Source organism: Pseudonaja textilis, chromosome 6 (genome assembly GCF_049901715.1).
Source record: "Pseudonaja textilis isolate UNSWEBS1 chromosome 6, rPseTex1.2, whole genome shotgun sequence".
NCBI lineage: Eukaryota > Metazoa > Chordata > Lepidosauria > Squamata > Elapidae > Pseudonaja > Pseudonaja textilis.
In genome coordinates, this window is record NC_141995.1 from 22,765,034 (window position 1) to 22,789,539 (window position 24,506).

The window sequence follows — 24,506 nt, forward strand, 5'->3', positions numbered from 1 at the left end:
TTTAATAATGTTAAGCCAAAGTCCATATGGTTTAATTTAGTATGTGGGTATTTCTCATATCAGACTTTTTGCTTTTGCACTAAAATGAAGTCAGATCAGGTATATGTGAATGTTAAAGACCTTAATAAATCAACCATATACAGTATATTTATATTTTAACATTGTGGGACTAATTTTGAATCCTGTATATATTATCCCATGAGCTATAAGGTATATCTAATGAAATTTCCTTAATCTCAGAGCCATAAGGAGATGCTGATCAAATGCTGGACTTAAATATTATATTAGCAGTGGTAAAAATTAATTGTCTGCCTTTTTTTAAAAATTAGCTTCTCGGACAACTTATCACAGTGAACAGCAAAGAGAAAGAAGGTATGTTAATAGTCATTTGTAATTATTCTACCAATAAAATAAGTGTAAGAGATGACTTATGACATATAAATGAAAATGTTGCTATAGAGCAAGGGTCTTCAAACTTGACAAGTTTAAGACTTGTGGACTTCAACTCCCAGAATTCCCAGCTAACATGACTGGAGGAGGAATTTTGGAAGTTGAAATCCACAGCTCTTAAAAGCTGTCAAGTTTGAAGACCCCTGCTTTAGAGCAAGGGTGTCAAACTCGCGTCATTATAATTTTCCAAAATATTGGGGAAAGTGGCTAGGGTGAAAGAGTTTGTTATGTGCACATATGCTGTTATCACAAAGAGATAAATCAAGTCTGTTGAGATTGAATATACAGAATACTATTGTTTTTTGTGGACTCCACAATATTTTATATGTTGTGGTAATTCATGTCTTAAATGCCCAAAATTATATTGGCTGATTGTTTAGAGCAGGCAGGGCCAACGTACAGGTCATGGGCCATATATAGTATGGGACAGCTACTAATGCAGCCTCACAAGGTAATAAAATATAGAAAAACAAATGAAGTTTGTTATTCATATACATTCACTATATTACATATTTTATACAGGGCCCAAGACAATTCTTCAATGTGGTATGGGCAAACCAAAAGCTTGGGCAGCCATAGTTAAAACGAATCTATGAGGATATTTCAAAAATTCAAAAATTGAATGCTTGCCAATTGTAAGAATGTTGGAGGTTTTTTTGGCCTCTTAGATATAGGAAACAAAATCAAGGTGGCAAATGGACTTATCTATGGACGCTAATTGTGTTGAAGAATGAGAAAAGGTGTTTCCCAGCAATTCAGTTAGAAAAACCCAAAATAGCGTGTAATCATAAATGACTGAATTTGGTCTTAATCTTTTTTCCCCATCCAGACGCCCTGAAATCACAATAGTTGCAGCTGAGCCACTTGGACCATCCTCCTGGTTTCCAGGTGGAAACTGTGTCCCTCAACAAGGGCTACTGTTCCAGTCAACTCATAGCCAGACACCTTGGAGAACCACTGAACTTGTTCCAGCAGAGGTGAGGAAGCACAGGATTTCCTTCTTGGTTCAAGTTGGTGTTTGTTTGAGCATTAATGTAGTGAAATAACTGTGGTGTCAGAATTCATTGTTAGCAGCATTTAGGACATAGACAGTGAGTTCAGGAGAAGAAATGGCGAACTAAAGAGGCAAAAAGTAGAACTGACGATCATGGCATAATAAAAAGGCAGCAGGTAGACTGGCTTTTGAAATTCCTCTCTGAACAAGAAGAACACTTGAGATTTCCATAAATTCTTCAGACAATTGCTTCTCACGAGGCAACTATGAGACTGCAATCTCTGGCAATTTGGAGGTCTGGGAGATAAGGGAATACAAGGTAGTTCTAGACTTAAAACGGTTCATTTAGCAACCATTCAAAGTTACAATAGCACTGAAAAAGGTGACCGCTTTTTACACCTATGAGCATCGCAGCACCACCCTGGTCACGTAATCAAAATTCAGATGTTTGACATTTGGTTCATATTAATGATGGTTACAGTGGTCAGGGGTCATGCGATGACTTTTGCAACCTTCTGGCAAGCAAGGTCAATGCGAAAGCCCTATTCATTTAACAACCATGTACTAATTTAACAACTGCAGTCATTCAATTCACAGCTGTGGCAAGAAAGTTGGTGAAATGGGGCAAAATTAAAAACACTTAACAGGTAGTTAAGTGTATATATTTTGGATTCAATTATGGCTGTAAGTCAAGGACTACCTGTAATCATTTTGCTCTAACCGCAGTTGATGCCTTCAAAAAATACTGGGTTTATATACTTACTTTATTAAGCAGTTTTGGGAATTACTTGTTAGCTGCTTTTCAATTATTAGGAACCTTTCCATTGACAAATTGTGTAGTGAGTGTCAACTCTCCTGGGTAAACCAAACAGGAAACATGATTAGATGAGCTAAATCTACTTTATTCCATTAATAGAGTCTGAAAGTGCAAACTTTGCATCCTCTACTTTTACCTGCTTGCTCCGTTCGGGTGGGTCCTTCCTTAGTTTCCTCAGAGCATAAAGTGACTTGGACTGTTATTTGATTGTTTCCTAAGCAGCATCTCTTCTCCCCTTTCTTAAAGGTCACCCATGTGCATTGAGTTTCCATCAATCCTTAGCAAAATACATTTTTAAATACAAGTTTACAGCCTTAAATTTTTTTTTCTGGAATAAACAGCAAAAGAGTGAAACTTTTATGGAAAAAGTAAAACTTTGATTTTTAGAAAGTTACAAACAGACTGAGAGTCCAGATAACTTTGAAATAAAATTTTAGAATTAATTATAAGAGTCTTCCTCATGGGAAAATGCTTTGGTTTTGATTTTTTTTTTTTTAATGATACAGTTTGAGGCTTGGACATTAGAGGGAACCAAAAAGAACAAATATTACCATTAAAGGAGAAGAATTCTTAATTTTGACTTAATAATACAGGATGGAGAAAAATATTTTAACATTCAACATATTAAAGGATACTTTTTGAACAATGGACCCAGAAGTTAATTTTAAGAATGTCTGCTTCTACAATAGATTGTGTTTAAAAAAATGTTATAGAAGAGGAACAAGTTTTACCGGACACTGAACCGAAGCTGATTTGAAGGTGAATTTGAAGATTTAAATGACAAAATGATATGAAAAAAATATTTACATTTTGCATACAAAAGAAATCAGCTGATACCTTAATAATTAATAAGGATATATGCACAACAAGCCAAGAGAGTGGCTTGGATAATTTTCCTATATTGTATTTATTTACCAAAGATTCTTGTTAAGGTGTTGAAGAATTTTGGGAGAAAAAAAACAAAGAAAAAATGAAAAGAAACAAAGTTATAGAGCAAGGGTGTCAAACTGGTGGCCTGCAGGCTGCATGCGTCATGCGCAGGCCACGCCCACCCCAACTCTGCAAAGACAAAAAAGTCACGATATGTCATGATACATCACGTGATCAAATTTGACACCCTTGTTTTAGAGCATTATTTGAAGGGACTAAAGATCAAAATTGTTAAAAGTAAAAGGAAGGGATATAAATTTGGTTTATGTAACCATGGTTAGAACAGATGTTATTATCTCTGATACCTCTTAATGTGCATTAGCTGATCAGGACTGAAATGATGAGATTTTTAAGGATTTGTTTTTTGATAATATATGGGATATGGGAAGAAAGAATATTTATGTTTTGAAAGAAGATAACAAGTTAACTAAAATTGCTTATGCTTGTGATGAAGAGGGGTATAATTTCTTCATTTCTCTTCTTTTTGTTTGCCATATTATTTTTTCTTTTCTATTATTTTGTATTTCCTTTTCCTTTTTTGGACCCTTTTTCCTTTTATTTTTTTAGTTTGTATTAGTTTTTTTAATCATAGTTGGAATTTTAGTAAAATTATTATTAAAAAGCATTTAGGACATGGACCAGGATTTTTTATATTTATAAATGCTGAATTTTTAACATGAATAGTGTGTACATTTGGTATTTTTATTTTTCAGCCACCTTCATATGAGCAGGTAATCAAAGAGATCAATCAAGTGCCAATCATCCCAGCCAGCAATAATAATGCTGCCTGTGCTGCTAATTCTAGACGTACTACTACATCTTCAACACAGACTGACTTTCAAGAAGAGATAATCAGCAATTTGCCAGCAATAAATGTGAAAAATAATATTTCCGTTATCTCTGAATGCAAAAACATTCCAGGTACATTGCTGTTAATTTTAGTTTGAAGATGTTTAAAAGGATTATTTTGGATAGATTTTTTAAAAATTTTGATAGATGTATTATGCAAAATAAATATTGAATTAGTTTCAGCTATTTTTTGTGTTGATTGACACAAAAGTCTTATAACTGAAATAAGATGGCGTTGGTATATGTAATAAAATGTAATGCACGCCACCAGGACACACTCGTACATAGGGGTGGGATGCTACCGGTTTGGCCCGGTTCTATAGAACCAGTAGCTCCAAAGAGCAGCTGACACTGAACCAGTTCACTGTGACGACCTTCTGATCGTCTGTTTGGTCCATCCTCCTGCCTGGGCTCTTGACTATCCTTTATTTCCTGCTTTTTCAACCTCAGCTGCTTTGCGCAGCACAGCTGAGGTTGAAAAAGCAGGAAAGAAGAGGATTTTCAAATGCTGCGCACCCACGCGCAGCGCTTGTCAGCTGTCCGGCCAATGTTATTTTGCAAATGCAAAACGCACTCTCATCGAACCACACCGGTTAAATCCCACCCCTGCTCATACAATTAGATTTTCAGAAATGAAATGGTACTCGACTTTTATTTGGATACTCAAGCTTAGATGTTGACATAGATATTGAGTATTGGGTAATTGAAAAGTACTGGATAATTGAAAATCTAGGAGAATATAAGCCAAAAATACTTTTCAGAAGATATAAATTTATATAAAAAAATAAACTATAAAATATGAACTCAGGGAAAAGATCTTTCTTGCCTGTAATATCCAAACTTGAAATTCTAAACTTCTTGCAAACTGAAAATAATTTTCCAATTACTTTAAGAAGTGAACAAATATTTAGTCAAAGACTACTACAAGGACATATTTTTCAAGCTGATTTTTCTGGTAAAAAAAATGTACATTAATTTTTATTAACAAAATTTCTGTGCCAATCCAATCCCTAAGATGTATATCTTAACACTGTCATAATAAAAATCCACCTCCAACACATTTTATATCTCACCAGTAAAATGATCCATCAATGTTACATATGTATTGTTGATAATCCTCAATTATCATGATTGAAATAACCAAAAATACTTTAAAGAATCTTATTTACACAAACTGTTTATCAGCAAGTAAATTCTAATGCACAGACAATTATTTTAAAAGTCATATCTGGTTAAGATATAGTAGTGAAAAATAAACATAAATAGACCTAGTTAAGATATAACCTAATCAAAGTTCTTCCCAAATTAAATAAATTCTAGCTTATGAATGAATTAACTGAATCATTTATACTTGTATATAAATAAAAGTACTTATGAGGTTTGAAATATAATTTTTGCATATGTTTTCAAAATGTGCTTGGACACAGTACACAATTTCTATAAGTTCTCACATGAAAGTAAATTTACAATCTAGCACTGATATATTCTGTAGATAAATGATTCTATGACTGCAGGATGATTCTATGCAATATTTATTTTAAAAACTATTAGCCTAATGCAGTGGTTCTCAACCTTGTGGTCCATGGACCCCTGGGGGGACGTGATGTCATCAGAAGGAGTCTGTGAAGGCTTGAAGAAATGTTATGATTTAAATTTTGAATTAAGTCTTGGTAGGGGTATTTAAGGGGGGGGCATGGTGAAGACAATATTGAAAACCACTGGCCCAAGGTGTTATTTGATGTTGCAATCTTTCAATGAAACCTATTGTGTATGTACATTGCTTTTTTTACAGCTACACATACTCCTCAGAAGCCACCCAGACCTTCATCATCTCTGATAAACAGCAATCTTCCCATAAATGAACAGCTCTTAGTTATTTTAGAAGACCAGACGTCTCAAGAGAAGTCTAATGCTGCAGTATGTCCTGTGCCAAAACCAAGGTCAAAGGGCAATCTGAAACCAGTGGCTAAAGACAATCAAGCAAACAATCAGGAACAAAAGAGCCCATCAAGCAGTGAAAATAATGAGTTAATTAATTCTTTGATGTTCCTACTAGACAATAACCTTGAGGAAAGTCATATAGTAATGGACAACATGGATACAGACAACAACCAAAGTAACATATTATCACGGATTAAATCATTCGAAATGCAAGGGAATGTCGAAACTTCAGGACTAACCAAGAAACCGGAAGTATCTCCCCGCTCATTAGGGCCCAAACCTATCATTAGTGCAAAAAAGCCTGTAGTGGCACCAAAGCCAGGCATTAACAGAGCATCAGGAGAATGGGAACAAAAAGCTGCCTCCCAAGAGAAGCCCCTTCAGACTGAGGAAGTTGGGAGCAATATTACAACCAAGCCTGAATTGCCAAAGAAGCCAACATTAGTGACTGTAAAGAGGAATAATAGCAATGGGCTCCTTAATTCAGGAAGTGGATCAGCTTTGGAGAATACTGATGGACAGAGAAAAGTTCCCATTCCTGCTCCTAGGCCGCTTCTTCTTCCCAAGAAGTCAGTCTCTTTTGAAAGTCCTTCTTTTCCTATGCTTCCCCTGAAACCAATAAGTACTGTTCCCAAGCCCTCTATAGCTGCCCAATCAAATGCCTTTAGATCCCCAGGGGAGTGTTTTCCAAGCAGCGTTACACCATCTCCAATACAAAATATTACTTCTGCAGAAGGAGATCTGATCAGCTTTGACGACGATGTTTTATCCTTTAACTCTGCCAAAGCTGTTCAAGAAATTTCTCATTCAGAATCAGGTAAGCTTTAAAAAGAGAAAATGAGCTTTTGTTAAATAGTTTCAAGTTGTATAGTAAATGCAGGTGCATTTTAATAGCAACATTAGGTGTGTATACAAAAATTATGTAAGCAAAATTTATCTGCAAATGTTTCTATGATGGATTTGGTCAAATGCATTGGTGAGTTTTCCAATTGAGGTCTATGGTATCAAATCAATGCCTATTAAATATTACAGTGTTCCTGTTTGACTTTAGCCTCCAAATACATGGTTTGCAGAATTACTGGTTTTTTGTTTGTTTGTTACTATCTTCATGTTCTCCAAAATAACAGAAATGTGATAAAAGTAGATGTTATTAATTTGAATTACGATAATAGGTCAAAGACTCCAGATAAGTTTTCAGGTTATTTGTGTGCTTAACTTTAAGGAAGCTGTATTCTGGAGTGGCCCTCTTTATCTTTGATTTCTTAGAAAACATGTGCTTGAATTACAGCAAAGGAAAACATTGTTTTGAAAATACTACAATAAATACTGTAAATTGCAAGAAACTTCTGTAAATATTTCAAACTAGGTAACATCAGGTCAGGAACTCTACTCCTGATTAGCACTGATGATGTTACCTAATTTGGGTAATGAAACATCTGCAAAAAAACCCAACCCAGCTCAGGGAGCACCAAGGACCCTGAGCTATATTCTTCATTATTGTATTCTTTCTGTTCTGCTGTCATTATTCCTTTTGTTGCTTATTTATCTGGATCCCCTCCACCATTTTGCATATTTGAAGAGGAGGGAAAGACAATATATAATATTGTGTAATAGATTTTATATTATTCAGTATAGTAGTAAACTATTAATATTTTTTCAGATTATTCTTAAGGCATAAGCATGCACATATTTGCCTTGATATATTTCATAATAATTTGCTTTCCAGTTTCTCAAATCCCAAACATTAAAATTTGTAAATATTTGGTCTTCTTTGAATTATGAAATTTTAGTTATTTCAAATACTGACAGAATTATCCTTATTCAGAATTTACTTTTACAAAAAATGGAACTGAATATTAGTCTGTAATTGTACAGAAAAAAACACTGGGTAATAGTTGGTTTTTTTTTTAAATTCAGTTCAATTACTTTTTTATTCATAAGGCTTGCATAAAAATAATATGTTTAAGGTCTGATAATAACGCTCATGAGCAATCTATCAAAGAGGTTAAGAGCTAAATAAATATACTTGTATGACTTTACATATCAAACCCAAATTGTTGCAAAAGTTATTGCAATTCTGGGAATCACTGAACATTTTTGAAATTTAATATGCTAATTATTGTTACTAGAAATGCAGGTGGACCATACTGATGCTAATAATTAGCTGATATAAGTACTATATTAGCTTTAGTAAATTTTTAGCTCTAAAATTTTAGAAATAGACTACTTTTGTGTAGATCTGTGTATATTAGAAATATAGTTTTATATACTGATTTATGAAAGATTTTCAACCAGTGTATAGCAAATGTCCCAGTCAAAGAAAAAATCTTATTATGTTTAACAATGTTTATAGGCAGATTTTTAAAGTAGATAAATAGTACTTTATTTGTACAAAAATAAAATGGTACTGAAAAAAAACTGATTTACTATTGAAGTTCTAGTTAATTTAGATACCAAAGACTGAAGGTTACAATTTACTTTAAAAACTATAGAACTGGTTTGTGAATTTAAAACCAGACATTCCTGCAGTTATTTTCATCCCATCAAAGCTATGAGTGTGAAAATTACAATTATGAGAATAGTTCTTCCTTTCTGTCTGGTGTGATTCTTGTGGTAGCACTCAGACTAAGTTCATAGGGTGATTGGCTGAAAAGTTCACACATCCTCTCTCAAAACTTTCTGGACTTCACCCTCTGGTCCCACCTCCTTTTCTGGGGTACTGGCTTGATAATTCCTGCTGTCACCAACTCTGTTCAAGAGGTGAGAGAAAGAGGCACTGTGGCTTTGTAACCTCCCCTTTAACTTTGAGTGTGAGCAAAGGGTTGGCAATTAAGAAGGTATACATAAGAATACGAGCGTAATTGCACCTCCCGGCCATATAGCATCAAGACAAGTGACTAGATGTGATGTCATTCCATTTCCACCACTTCCATCCTGGGAGAAAGAGTAAATAAAAAAATCTTACAAGAGTAAATAAAATAGTTTTGTCTATGTCTGTGTCTATATATAAATTTATATAAGCTCATGGCTTATGTATTGTTGCAAGAGCTAGTGTACAGAGTTGGTGAATTACACCAGCTGGCAGATAATTTAAAACTCAAAAATTCAAAAGACCACAAGATGGTACTGATCTAATCTTTTATTTCCAGATTGAGCACAACAATTGTTCCCTGGAATTCCTAGAGAATAACACTTTTTTCTACTCGGGAAAGAGAAGGGCTGGTGCATTTGCCTTTTCTTTATGTGAACAAAGTCATGCTTTCCAATGTATATTCACTGTCTTAGTAACCGGCTGTAATTCCTGTGAATATGGACTGTCATCGTTACATTGGCATTGTGGGAAATCTGATTATCAAGTTGGGGCAGGCCTATCCAGAACTGAAGAATGAGATAACTGGCAACGGAAAGAGGCTTTTGTAGTCTTTCAGTGTGAAGCCAGATATGACAGACGTTATGTGTGTTTTGGAAAGCTTTATAGGAAGTAAAAAATAATAATAAGCCAAGAAAAACTTCAAATTGCCAAAAAAAGCAAGCTCAGCAGCCAAAGAATGTTCAGGGCAAATTGAAAAAAAACAACAACAACCCTGAGAATGAATGTGAGTGAAATGCTCTGTTTGGAGGGAAGTAGTCAAGCCCTAATAGCAGTTCCCGACCAAGGAAGGAAGATTCAGAGAGTTTTCTTAATCAGGTTTAATGGAAGCGTTAGATTGAAAAAAACTTTGAAAACTAATTTTTAAAAAATTACTCATTTATTATTGAACCTTTTAAGGAGAGGCTTGTGTGAGTTATTTGAATTCAATTCTTCAAATTCCATAACTGATTGCGGATGCCACACACAACTGATGAGGCTGAAATGTCCATCTGTTCCTCATTTGCAATATTTTGAAAAACGCTTATCTTTAATGGAAAATTCCCTTTATTGAAATTTACTGTAAACTTTAGACTGTGTGGTTGGTGTAGGTATTTCTCTCAGCATACAACCCTAGATTTCTATGAGCCTTATTGATGTTTCGCCTTGAATGGAAACAGGAAAAAATGCTGTGTTTTGCATTTTTCTTAGATCTTACCAATTTGCCATCCAAAGCTGAGTCTGCAAAAGAGCAACCAGTTCAGCCAGCTGTTGTGCGTAAACCTACTGTAATCCGAATCCCATCTAAGTCAGCAAAAGGTAATATCCATAATGTCCATCCATCCATCCATCCGGTATGCAACATAGGATCTTGACAAAGCTATTTTTGCCTAGAGTTGTTTTTGATAGAACGTATTTACCTTAAAGGATGATTTTTCTAAATTTTAGACAAAACCCTGAAAAAAAGAATATTTTAAAAAATTATAATCACAAACATAATTCTCCCTCTCTCTTCTTGCTAAACTTGGCTTGCCAATTCCAAATGAAACAAAACTTTATATTTCATACATGTTCAGATATTTATATGTGTGTATTTAATTTTGGAATTCAGGTTTCCTTTTCTCAAGGCTCAAGTAAACCATGAGTCAATTAGAGTTGAGCAGCTAATCAAATAAATAATAATTCAATACTTACTCCCCTCCTTCCTTCTAGGAGGAACAGAAAAAAAGTAGGGAAAACCAGAATGGAGATAGCAGTGAGTATCATATCTATACTGAGAACAAAAAGAAAGGAAGAAAGGAAGGGAGGGAGGGAGAGAAAGTAGGAGAGAAAGGAGAGAAAAAAAGGAAAAGAAAGGAGAGAAAGAAAGAGAAGGAAGGAAAGAAAGAAAAAGAAAGAAAGAAAGAAAGAAAGAAAGAAAGAAAGAAAGAAAGAAAGAACGAACTGGCTAGAATTAAGGCAAGGGAAAGAGATGATTGAGTAGAGAAAAAACAAAAACAAAAAAGCCTTGTTAAGTTTTAAAATGAGTTAAATTTTGCAGGCAAGCAGCCTATCCCAAATTTATTTGACAGGTTTCCAGCATGGGTAATTGTAGTGATCTGCATTTCTCTCTTTTTAAAATTTTTTTATTATAAAAATACTTTATTAAACAAATTTATACAAATACAGTAAAATCAAACTTTCTGCTTATTGCAACTTAAGCAAAACAGCGTTCATTCAATCTGACATTTCTCAAATTGTGTAAAATATTTATTCACAGTTGTTACTTTAAGCATATAATACAGAGTTTCATCTAATTATATATTACAAATCTAATTACATATAGTGTTACTAGTTTCTTTTGGTGATACCTTTTGGTGATCTGCATTTCTCAATCATGTACTCTTAAAAACAATCAAATTCTTTTCTTGAATCAGTGTTTTTCAAACTTGGCAACTTTAAGATGTATGGACCATCTCTGGCTGGAAATTCTGGAAGCTGGAGTCCATACATTTTAAATTTCCTAATTTATACTTAACCAAGAGGTACTCCTCAACATACAACAATTTGTACAATAACTGTTTGAAGTTACAACCTTTTGGGACCGGTTCCGTGGAGAAAGGTTTTTCTATCGATCGGAAGGGTGGTGGTTTTGTGTGCTGCCTACTTCCCCAGATGGGGCTTTGCTTGTTTGCGTAGCCCAGTTTCTGGCACGACATGACCCGGTGCCGGTCCACAGAACGGGGGTTGGGGACCCCTGAGTTAAAAGGTCACTGAATAAAGAGACATATGAACAGCTCTTAAAAGTTATAGTTGTTGCAATGCTCCTGCAGTCATATAAACAAAATGGCACTCCAGCTCACACCTAAAACTGGTTGCTGCATCTCGCAGTCAAATGGTTGCCACTTGCAACTTTGCCAGCTTCCTCCAAGCAAAGTCAAGCCATTTAGTCATGACTTTGTCTCCCACATTCCATTCCTCAGACTTTCTTTGCTCACATGTATTGTACCTTTCTTCCCCCTTTGCTTGCTTGCATGCAATGCACCCTCCCCCCTGCCTCACTTATTTGCATGCACCATGCCCTCCTTCCCCTTTTTGTTGCAAACCTGCACTTAATCATTCCTTCCTATGGCTTCCCGTGCCTCCCTGAACTTTATGTCCTCCTCGTTGGGACTTGCAAGCACCTGCACCTTCCATCCCAAGGTTTCCTGTCCTGAACACATGACAGCAGCCCCTCCCCGCAACTTACATGTGGGTAGTGCTGGGGTCTATCCCACCCAGCTGTGGACTCTGGTGCTCCTCACCAGGAATTCCTGCTGCTTCTTGCTTAATGACTTTGGGAGTATGATGGAGCATGATGGCAACCAGAACTAAGCAATGCAATCAGGTGATGTTGTGATTGCTTAGTGATGGCAATTCCGGTCCCAATTGCCACCGTAACTCAAGGACTGCCTGTAGTGCAATTCCGCTATCAGTGAGACCTGTTATATTTTTCCATTGAATATATTTGTAGAATAACTTTAATAATATTTCTTTAATAATCAAAATCTGAATTTTGGTAGTTAACATTGGAAAATTATAAATACTTTTGCAGCTTTAAATGATATTCTGGAAAGCCCTCCTCCACTACCTACAGAGAAACCAATTGGAAGCACATCTGGTATTGCAGCTGGAAAACTCAATAATATCAATATAATTAACAAGGTAATGCCTTTCCTTTCCCTTCCTTTGTTCCTTCCTTTTAAAAAACCTGAAGCCACAATATTAAACTGAATTACTTATCATCTTTAAGTGTTACAATGCTTAATGTGCATATTTCACCAATTATGTACTTTCCCTCTCCCCCAAATGGTACAAAATGGTGAGAAAATTGCTACAAACTTCAAATAAATAAATTCAGATTCCTTGCATTCAGACCTATCCAGTTCCTGCTTTGGTTCCTGCCTTGCCTTGCCTCATTCCAACCAATTTTCCTAGATAGTATATAGTTCTGCTTTCATTTGTACTATGTGTGGTTGAATCATTTATATAAAAGACCATTAAAATCATGTATTGAAATAAAAAGTTCAACCATTTTTAACAAGGTCAGCAGCCACCATAACCCTGCTGCACTTGCATTGAAGCTTCCCTGCCACCCACATTCCCTTGCATGTTGCTTGAGTTATCCCTCCCCTGCCACTTACACACCCTCATGCACCTCCCTGAGTCTTGCCATATTTGCACCTCCTTGTGCACCCTATATGCTACCTGTATATACGCAACAGAAAGTGTGTTGCAAGGGTTAAAAGCACCAGATTAGAAACCAGGAAACTGAGTTCTACTCTACCTTAATCATGAAGTCAGCTGGGTCTTTCTTTCTTAATCTTAGGAAGAAGGCATTTGGCCAAAAATGTTGCCAAGACATTTTTTATAGACTTGTCCAGGCAACTACCAGTTCTTTTCTTATCTGATATTTTACTTTGAAATAATCATAACAATTCCATTTTTTTTTGCCCAAATACCAATAACATTAATGACCCAATAGGAACCTGAACAGCCCAGCTTGGTACAGCCAATCAAGAATGAGCCTGTCCTGCCTCCAAGGTGAGTATCAAAGAAGCAGCAAAGGGATTGGTGTTGTGAAGTACATATTCTACTACCATTATAATACTAACATTAGTTGTATAGTTTTAATTTGTTATGTTATATAGCAAAATGTAAAATATTCTACAATTTTAAAAATACATATGGACTATAGGTTACATTAATTATTCTGTAATTTCGCTTTAGAAGATATCAATAATTATATTCACAGTCTGACCCACTCTTAATATTTAGCAGAGGGGTCAAACTCAAGGTCCGCAGCCTGGATCCGGCCCATGGATCCAGATCTGGCCTATGGTGCCACCCTGGAAACAGTGAAGGACTGGCCCTCAATTCCTCTGCCAGCCCATTTTCACTTGCAGAGCGCTCAGGCCACCACAGGTGCTCCCAACACGAGTGACATTGAGCTGGCCACATCCACCCCAGGCCCCTGAGAGCAAACACAACCCTGATACGGCCCTCAATGAAATCAAGTTTGACACTCTTTGTTTAGCAGAATAGTATATTATGAAGTTACGGGAGAGTATATAGTAGTAAATCAGTATTTGTTGAATAACCCAAAGCAGATCTCCAGTTTTAATTTTAATCTTCTTAACAGATTGCACAAGGTAAAGTAATGTATGAATTAGAAAAACAAAACAAAGTGCCAGCTATTTAACAGAGGAATCCAACAATGAAGTTGCTTCCAGTGGGATTCTAATGGTTCAATCAATGGGGATTCTGATGTTTTAGTGAAGCCAATGCAATTTGCATTGTGTTTCCTTGATTGAAATTGTCTAGCTCAGGGGTGTCAAAATCGTGTTGTTACATCATCGTCTCACGATGTATTGCGACTTTTTCCCCCTTCGCTAAACTGGGGGGTGGCGGTGGCCAGCATGTGACGTATCTGGTTCACGGGCTGCGAGTTTGACACTTCTGGTCTAACTATATGAAGAGCTGTTTTACCCAACAGTTTCCATGAAAGATACCATTCTCATTTTATTTGCAGATCGCTAATATAATTTTGCTGAGATGTATACGTTTGGCATTTGAATTTCATTTTTACAGAAGAGAGACTGTTAAATTATATATTGTGTATTATGAGTAAGAATATGGTTTAATAAGAAGCCAATGACTGATCCTCTGGATCTAAAGAGAGTCTTCTTTAAAGGGATCAGATTTTTTAAAAAAATAGTTAATGGGAATTAGTATTACTTCTAATATATCCATAATTGTAATGGTATGTGTAAATGTATTTGGGAGATGAGTAGAGAAGTGATGCTGCATGCCTAGGGAACAGGCATCATTGAACAGATCATTGTGGAGATAATATTATCTTCATGGTCCCCAGGAATCAAAAGTAACTTGATGGCACATAATTAACCTAGCAATAGTTTTTAATAGAGTGTATTTGTAATATCATTGGAATAGAGTGTGTTTTCTAATACTATGGTTTCTTTATAATTTCTAGACCCGTTCAGGGGAAAAGCATACCATCTCGGCCCTCTCCACCTAAAGGTGCCCCAGGAAGACCACCACCACCAAAATCCAACAAAATCTCCTCAGATACTGATAGATTGCCACACTCGTCATCTGATGTGACACTCCACAAGAAACCTGGCGTGCTTGGATTGGGAATCAAGAAAACAAAGAGTGATGATTTTAAAAAACATGGCTCAGATTTACCCCCTCGACCCAAGCCTGGTCATCCTCTATACAATAAATACATGGTGAGAAGATTAATTTCACTAGAGGGGAGATGTGACTTTGTATATGTCATCTCTTATTAAAAGAGTAAGCAGATCGATTTTAATTGTGTGAATGTTCATCAAATAAAATGTTTCATATGTCCAGATGTACTTTCTGCTGACACTGGAGTTTTATAGGGTTCCATTATTTTTCTCCCTTTTGGGATATAACATTTAATATCATTTTAGTGGAATAGCAGAATAGAATAGGAATAGAAATAGAAGAGAATAGAAGAGTTGGAAGGGACCTTGGAGATCTTCTAGTCCAGCCCCTGCTTAGGCAGGAAACCTGATACCATTTCAGACAAATGGTGGTCCAATCTCTTCTTAAAAACCTTCATGATGAAGTACCCATGTTTTGGGGAGGCAAGCTGTTCCACTGGTTAATGGTTTTCATTGTTAAGAAGTTTCTCCTTAATTCCAAGTTGCTTCTCTTCTTGATTAGTTTCCATTCATTGTTTCTTGTCTTACCCTCTGGTGCTTTTGAAAATAAGTTCTTTGTGGCAGCCCCTCAAATACTGGAATACTGCTATCATGTGAACCCAAGTCTTTCTTTTCTCTATACTAGCCAAATCCAAATCTTGCAACCATTCTTCACATCTTAGTCTCCAGGCCTTTAGTCATCTTAGTTGCTCTTGTCTGCACTTTTTTGAAAGTCTCAAGATCCTTTTTGTAGTAAGGTGACCAAAATTGGATGCAGTATTCCAGGTGTGGTCTTACCAAGGTTTTATAAAGTGGTGCTAAATACTTCACGTGATTTTGATTCTATGCCTATGTTTATATTACAAAAGATTGTGTTAGCTTTTTTAGCTGCTGTCGCACATTGCTGGCTCATAGGATATTAGGACTCCAAGGGTCCTGTCATGGTTACTGTTTTTGAGCGAGGTTTTGCCTAATCTTTACTTACACCTTTGGTTTTTTTCTGTCTAAATGTAAAACTGCTTTTTTCCACATTAAAAATTATTTGTTGGCTAGGTCCCATTGTTCAAATCTGTCAAGATCCTTCTGTATCCTGAGCTTGTCTTCTGAGGTGTTTCCTATTCCTGCCACCCTAGTGTCATCTGCAAATTTGATTAGCTCCACTTCTATTCCCTCATCTAAGTCATTTATAAAGATATTGAAGAGAACTAGGCCTAAGACGGAACCTTGTGGTACCACAGCTTACTTCCCTCCATGTAGATGTAGTACCATTAAGGAATAAGTCATGACATACCAATGTGGCTTTTCAGGAAAGGAACAAAAACCAATATGGCCCTTGCAGCAAATTGTTTAGCCTTTCCTAATGTGAACCAGTCTATGTCTTTTAGGAGTTGAACAAAACTTAATTTAAATCATAACTAACAATGTAGCTGTATGGGCAAGTATCAAGTTTTGAAACATATCAAGTAACAAATGAGGTAATTATGTCAAAGTGGAGTATTTTCCATCACCAATCATGCACAAACTAAAAACTAAAAGGAATACAGAACCTTGTGCAAAATTCTAACCAGATATTTCTCATTTTGTGAACAAAGAACTGGAATGAACTAGTAGGATTAATGGGGCAACTGTGCCATAGATCATTTGGATCCCCAAAATTAATCCCAGAAAAGAAAATGACATGCAATACTTGGATACCTTTTCATGACAAATAAAAAATATACATTAAAATGTACATTAGATCATCAAAAGTTTTTTTGGACTGAAATGTGAATAATTTGTTTCAAGCTTCCTGTGCATCATGGAATTGCTAAAGAAGATGTTTCATTTCAAAATGCTGGACAGCTCTCTTGTAAGGTAATGCAGATTTCTACATCAATGGAAGTGTGTGTGTGTGTGTGTATCTCTGTCTGTCTATGTAATATGTTTAGTCATCTAACTTTTTATCATTCTAAAGTGTCGAGAATGGAAATGTACTTTTTTCTGATGCATCAAGTTGAGAATACTACGTAGAGTGCAAAAATGGAGAAGAAACTAGCAAAGTTCATTTCTCCCAAATGCAGATATCCCAAATACAGATAATAACTCCCCTGAGTGTGCAAAGCAAACAGCAGGTATAAATTTCGATAATTAAATACTATTCTAGGCATATAATTTTTCCTGGAATACATATTCCAATTCCAAATACATTGTTTGCAGCATAGTAAGGGTCTGTTAAGTATTTTCTCATCTTGGACTCCATCGAAGGTTTAATAAGAGTCCCTTGGATGACTGAGGTGGCATATGAACTGAATAAACAAAACATCTTCCAAAAACGTTGCATTTTGAAACAGTAACTATCAAAGGGATTCAGTGTTACTGTCACTGCTATGATGTTAGCATCTAGAAGAATTAAAAAATATGAAAATTCAATAGGATTGGCTATATTAAAATCTAAATTGATTTTCCCATAGCATTTGAGGATTTTGCATTTGAAATCAGTGAAGAGTACTTTAACTCAGCAGTCAATGTTCCAAATATGAATTCAGTGGCTCAAGAAATGATAGAGTATCAGTTATTTGTAATTTCCAAATCTTTCATATTTTTAAGGATTCAGTTGATATGCAGAAGATTAGTGATCCAAGTGTTCCTCATGCAACAGTGCTACATAATTTCAAGGCAGGTAAGAAGTGACATCAGAATAAATTGAAATACAGTTTTGCTTTTTAAATGATTCTTAATATACTTTGGTTTACTTTCTGTAGCATGCTAGAATTTGAATCCCTTGGTCATCCTGATCTTAAAGCTTGCTAGTTGCCATGTCCTGACATTACGTTCAAAGCCTTTTGCTTCTGGCATATTCCTTGGTGGGAAGATTGCTGAGGAGAGAAATATAAGCATATGCTTGAAGACTCTGTCCTCAATTATTTAAATTTCTTTCCCCCCCCTTTGGTTTTTCTGCTTAGGTTGCATTCTTCTCTGCAGAGAATCTCATCAATTTCTTTTTGTATTCCTTAATAAAACTCAGAGCAATGACCTTTAATGCTATTAGCTGTCTGTTCCTTTGGTCTATATTTATGTAATGTAGCTACCAGAAATAGAGCTTCGCCTAAGTGAGATTTTATTTTTGATTTGATAAATAAGCTATCAACTAAAACAGTTTTAATTTTTATTTTTCCATAGAGCATATTGATGATTTGGAGCTTAGTGCTGGAGACACAGTTTTTCTTCTGGAAAAAATAGATGATGAGTGGTACAGAGGAAAATGCAAGAATCGTACTGGGATTTTTCCTGCTAGCTTTGTCAAAATTATTGTAAGTATATTTCTCATTTCAAGTAAAATATAGTGCATTTCATCTGGGTTCGCTTTTGAGTTCTAATTTAATTTTCCCCCTGTGCATTTTATTGAGCATATCATGTGGTTAAATCTTGCTTGAGTTCACAAAGCAGATATATTTTTTGTACCATGTAGCAAATCTATTTAAATTTGCAACTGTCTTGATCTTTATGGTTTTCATTTTCACAATAAATTGAAATTGTGAGAAAATACCCTTTACTTATTAACCTATTAATAACCTTCTTAACCTATGCTTAATTTCAGCTAGTATATTAATATTCTACCAGCTATACCAGATTAGCACTAACAATGTCACCACTACATCAGTGATTTACATTTTGTGTGATGCTGACAATAATGCAAAAGTGTCAAGCCCCACAGAGCTGATATTAGTAAGAAAACAAGAATAACATGTGTTTCACAAGGATATGTGCGGTGTTAGTTTGGTAGAAATGGAGAATTTTTCAATACTGTAATACGATTTTTCAGCTTCCATTATAGTGAGTTAATTAAAGTGAAGTCTTTAAAGCATCTTTTCTCTGAAATTTCATCAGTTGTTGGGCGGCGGCGCACACATGCGCAGTGGGGCTTTTCCGGGTGACGTTTTGCGTGCTGGGGGAAATGGCTCTGCATGCCACTTCCAGCACGCGTGGCATAGGATCGCAAACATGGACGAGGGGTGCTACAATGGTCATAAGCATGAAAAACGTTGTAAGTCGAGGACTACCTGTAACTCAAGGCAGCAAACATACTTCCTCCTCCTATTTTTCCCACAACATCCCTGTGAGGTGGGTTGGGCTGAGAGAGAATGACTGGCCCAAAGTTACCCTGCCTGTTTTCATGCCTAAAATGGGACTAGAACAGGCAGTGTCGTGATTTCCAGTTTGCTGCCTTAACAACTAAAACAGGGCTGTCAAACTCGCGGGCTGTAGGCTGGATGTGTCAAGTGCTGGCCACGCCCATGCCCAGTTTAACGAAGGCAGGGAAAGTTGTGATACATCACTTGATGCTGCTATGATGATGCACTTAGACCAAACCGGTGACTGGGTTTTCAGGAACTCAGAGATATGCAATTCTTGACTGCAAGGAAGCCAGCTGTGCTCTAACGGTCATTGCAACCTATTTGTGGGGCTGGGCCAGCCTTAATGGCTTACATGTCTTTCTTCTGAAACGGCAGTACAATCCAGGATAAAGATGGATTTGGTTTAAACAGCTGCAGCTCCTTGCTAATTGTGTACCTTCCTGGACTTCAAAACTTTTTCTGACCTTTGAAGGAAGCATAGAGCCCTAATAGTTTTTTCAAAAGAAACAAATTAAGGTACATAGATAAAATAGTTAAATGTTCCTGTTGTCTCCTTCCTAGATTGATACTCCAGGAGAAAACAACTGGAAAAAAGAGCCGCTTTCACCATCCAATATTATGTAAGTTTTCATAGAAATGTTGACTTTGCGGTCTTTAACATTCAGAAGTATTTTCCAGTCATAAAAAGGTATTCTGGCTACCACTCATAGCAAGTAAAATCCTGACTTGAAGACTTCAAACACAGAAAAAATCTTGGAAAGGGAATTATAAAATAGCATACCACAGTACATTACAAAACAAAGCCACAGAATTGTTTAATTTAAGGACTTTAAATATTTTAAATATTTATGGTTTGGGTGGCTTGCCTAATTGGAAAAATATTTATTGAAAGCTATTTTCTTGTCTATGCTGTTTTGATTTCTGAAAACTAGTTTTATAAAGAAAACCAGTTTTCTTCTTTTTCTTCAAAAGCAGTGTTAACATATGGGAAAGAATATATTTGGGTATAGAATATAAATGTTATTTTCTGCAAATTAAGGTAAATGGCAAATAGTATAGCTCAAGTCTTTTGGAGACTGACTGTATTGTAAAATACTGACTGTATTTTCATTCTCTTTGTTAGACCCTTAACTACTGTTGGTGTTATCCAGATCTCATTGTCTTGATGTCAAAAATAGTTTACTCTCTTCAAATCTCTTTCTCTCCAATCATTCCTTTCAGCAGTGGTGGAGGAATGGTCAGGCAAAGAAGAGATTGTGTAAAAATGCATTTCTTCCCCCCTCAACACCCCCCCAACCGCAGACAAGAGAGATTGGAGAGAAAAATGCAATGCAAGCTGTTTGCATAAGTCACAAATGACTCCCAGAAAAAGGTTGCAACTGGGATCAAATTGCTTTCAATTACACGAGCAAACAGCTAATTCTCTTGCAATATATTCTTTTTCAATTTCTCTGCTCTGCGGAGGTCAGTGACAATCACATGACAGGAATTCTGCGAAGGTTGTAAATGGACCTTAAAGTTATGTTTTCATCACCATCATAACTTTGAATGGTTGCTGAAAAAATGATCAATAAATGAGAACTGTACCAATCTTGGAATATATATACATGTGTGTCTTGCGTATATCTATGTACATACATACATACATACATACATACACACACATATGCATACACACACACACACACACACACACACACACATGAAGATTTTTTTACAACATCTACTACAAATGCAGATACAATATATGATAGAAATAAATATATTGTGGCAAAAAAAGACTTGCAGTGTATATTTCTTTGAAGTTCTAGTAGAGAAATCATTCAAATAATAAACATGTGATACAGGTCTAACAAACAAATATAAAAACATGGACCTAAAGGATGTAAAATGGTTTTAACTCAGAAGAATAAGTGAAACAAATGAAAGAATGATATTTTCCCTTTTACTATTTTTTTCTTTCTTTGTTATTTTAGAGGCCCAAGATGCAGAGCTAGATTTGAATACATTGGAGACCTGAAAGATGAATTAAGTTTCTCTGAAGGTGAAGTTATTATTTTAAAAGGGTATATTAATCAAGAATGGGCCAAAGGAGAGCTGAGAGGTACTTCTGGAATTTTTCCCTTAAATTTTGTGGACGTTATTGAAGATCTACCTGAATCAGGTAAAAACAACTAAATCAACTGGTGAAGAAAAAACAGCATCTCACAGTAGATAATTAATGTGACCAAAATGCCTTATTAATAAAGACGGTTAGATTCTTGGGTATAGAACACATACCAAAATTAGAAATTCTAACCTTCTTCATTGATATTTTATGTATTATATAAATCAGTATTTTTGCACATTGTTGTATTATTGGTTATGCTGTGCTTGTGTTAACATGAAAGCACAATTTTAAACATGTATGCTACAGGTACACAAAGAATATAGTATGCGCTGAATCTTAGCACTTCCATAAAATTTTTTAATAGCTATTGTACAAGCAATCCTCACAGCAGTTCATTTCATAACTGTTCAAAGTTATAATGGCGATGAGAAAAGTGACTTGACTGTTTCTTACACTTATGACAATTGCAGCATCATCAGGGTCACATGATCAAAATTCAGCCATTTGGTAACTGATTCATATTTATGACAGTTGCTGTGTCCCGAGGTCATGTGATCATCTGTTGCAACCTTCTGACAAGTAAAATTAATGGGGAAGCCAGAGTCACTAATTTAATTATTGCAGTGATTCCCTTAACAATGCTGACAAGAAAGGTTGTTAAATGGGACAAAACTCACCTACTGTCTTGCTTAGCAACCCAATGTTTGGCCTCTGTTGTAGTCATGAGTCGAAGACTATCTGTATGCATATGTGTGATATACTCGGGTGGGCTTCAAAAATTTTAGCAACCAGTTCCCTCCCAGTCACTGAGTGGGCGTGGTCATGGTGGGCGTGACCTAGTCAGCCTCCTGCACCATGGTGAGGGGGCCATTTTCGCCCTCCCTGGGATCCATTTTCAGCCTTCCAGAACTTCCGGGAGGCCCATTTTTTGCCCTCCCCAAGCCTCTGTGCGGGCCCTGTACTTACCTGGCCTCCAAAATGGGCCACCTGGGGACTCCTGGGAGAGGAGGGAAGGAGTGGGCGGGGCCAGCCAGGGGTGGGATTTGCCGGTGCATCGAACCGGCCATAAAATTAGCTACCCGTTAGCTAAGTGTTTGGCCGAACCAGGGTTAACCGGTAGCAGCCCACCCCTGGATATACTGTACTAGTGTTAGCTTGCCTTAAGGAACCATTCAGTGCATTCTGTCTTATCATTCAATCCTAAATTTTACAGGCTCCAAAATAATTGGTCAAAGAATGTCAGAAATTACATGCTTCCTCTTCTGTTTGTTTAGAAGACAATTTGAGAAAAGTCATCCCTAAAATGTATTGGCACTAAGATAACTTTTGCTGAAATGCATTTCTCAGACCTATGGTCTATTTTCTATATTACTCAGGATTTTCTTTTCCTTTTAAAAGTAATGCTAGGGCGGGATACAATAGAATAGAATTTTTTATGGTGAATCAGATTATATGAAGCAACAATTATGTTTGTTTTATATTATGTACCAATTTAATTTAGACTTATTCAGAGAAACATCATCTGCCATTTTTAGAGCTGAGATGCACACACACCCCCACACACAGCCACCCACACACACCCCTTCTGAGATCGTAACCCTGTTTTGTTAAACAAACCTCATCTGGCTGGGTTCACTGGACACAATAAGCTGCTTTAATGATAAAATCGGTTACACAATTTATAAATCAGTTAATTACAGTTGATTAACCACTGTGACGAGGTTTTCCATGCTGCAGAGTGTAAAAAACAACAACAAAAAACATTACAGCTTAGTGTAATAAATGAATCCAGCCATTCCTTTTAAGATTTTCAACAATTATTCTTGGAATTGTTTTTCTCTGTATGTATTATGTTATGAATATTACTGGCAGAGACTATATTTAAATCTGAATAGTATTTTTAAAATTACAATAATAAATTATAATTTATTATTATTGTAATAATAAATTATTATACAATAAATTATTGTAATAAATAATAAATAAACAATGTTTATGTGTTAATCTTTTATATAGGCGATGGCAGTTTCCTGCTGAGGAGTAAACATTCAGGATCAATGACACAAGTAATGTATTTATCATTTTATAGCATGTAATCAATCAGACACAATCTGTTATTCTAATATATACATTAGAAGAAACAAAAAAATTCACCAACTTTCTTGGTTCATTGCAGGATTAAAGATTACTTTTCCTAATCTATTAATTAATTGCACTAAAGTAATTAATCTGTTTTAAGCCTATTAAATGATGTGTATAGAATTCACTGGATAGACAGTGTTGTTTTCTCTCAGTATCATTAGAAAGTTTAAAGCTTACACTCCTATCTTTTCTTTGTTTTTCAAAGCTGGAAGGACAAGCTGGACAGTGGTGTGATGCTCTTCATGACTTTACAGCAGAAACGCAGGAAGATTTATCATTTAAAAAAGGAGATTGTATCTTGATATTAGAACAAGTGGATTCAGAGTGGTATAGAGGGAGGCTAAATGGAAAGGAAGGCATTTTCCCAGCTGTGTTTGTTCATGTTTGTTCAGGTACAGTGCTGAAAGAAAAATGGAACTGCTTTCATCCTATTGTACAGGCTATAGAGATACAGGTGGTTCTTGATTTACAACTGTAATTGAGCCACAATTTCCGTTCTAGGCCATGATGGTCGTAAACTGGCTCAATTTTAAATCTTTTTTGCAACAGTTATAAGGGAACACGATGGTCATAAAACGAATACCGTGGTTGCAAAGCAAACACTGCAATTGTAAAGTGAACAGTAAGTTGTAAAGTGAATTCATTGTTTGCAAGGGGGAAATTTTGGCCAGAAACTGAAACAGAAAAAGTCCCGAGATTAGTAGATATGTTTATGAACAAAATGTTTTGACCAAAAAAAGATTATATAACTACAATTTTTCTGGATGGTCTATTCAAATATGTTACCACTGGTAGATTTTTACAGTATTTATATATATTGTTGAAATTCTCAATTGAAGAATGTCCAAGGTATCTGAGGAAAATGGGAGGCAGCTCCAAGACTTACTGTTATTCTGCTAAAGTCTCAGTATTGTACTCTCAGTCATGAAGGTGTTTATTTTTTTCTGTTTTCATTTGTTCTTTTTATTTTAAATGATTAAGAAAAAGAAATTTTGTAGTGCCTTACAGTTTGAAGCAAACATCTTTAATGCAGAACAAGCTATTTCTTGAGATAGAATTACAGACTGCTATACTATACCTTTGTGTAATATGCAAACA

At 35.8% G+C, this 24,506-nt stretch overlaps 1 protein-coding gene across 7 annotated transcripts in view; it reads left to right on the forward strand.

The window, feature by feature from the left end:
- Nucleotides 1-24,506, forward strand: part of SH3D19 (SH3 domain containing 19) — a 62,296-nt gene that overhangs the window by 32,533 nt on the left and 5,257 nt on the right. For 5 of the 7 annotated variants that reach the window (XM_026698139.2, XM_026698141.2, XM_026698140.2 and 2 more), the window contains 15 exons: nucleotides 330-372; nucleotides 1,280-1,427; nucleotides 3,905-4,112; nucleotides 5,833-6,798; nucleotides 10,042-10,149; nucleotides 12,404-12,513; nucleotides 13,334-13,392; nucleotides 14,843-15,101; nucleotides 16,827-16,895; nucleotides 17,628-17,700; nucleotides 18,201-18,331; nucleotides 19,718-19,776; nucleotides 21,133-21,320; nucleotides 23,283-23,332; nucleotides 23,614-23,800. In XM_026698139.2, coding sequence (XP_026553924.2) covers nucleotides 330-372; nucleotides 1,280-1,427; nucleotides 3,905-4,112; nucleotides 5,833-6,798; nucleotides 10,042-10,149; nucleotides 12,404-12,513; nucleotides 13,334-13,392; nucleotides 14,843-15,101; nucleotides 16,827-16,895; nucleotides 17,628-17,700; nucleotides 18,201-18,331; nucleotides 19,718-19,776; nucleotides 21,133-21,320; nucleotides 23,283-23,332; nucleotides 23,614-23,800 — 2,658 coding nt within the window. The remainder of the gene's footprint in view (nucleotides 1-329; nucleotides 373-1,279; nucleotides 1,428-3,904; nucleotides 4,113-5,832; nucleotides 6,799-10,041; nucleotides 10,150-12,403; nucleotides 12,514-13,333; nucleotides 13,393-14,842; nucleotides 15,102-16,826; nucleotides 16,896-17,627; nucleotides 17,701-18,200; nucleotides 18,332-19,717; nucleotides 19,777-21,132; nucleotides 21,321-23,282; nucleotides 23,333-23,613; nucleotides 23,801-24,506) is intronic. The other 2 variants (XM_087936047.1, XM_087936049.1) reach the window with 1 other exon arrangement.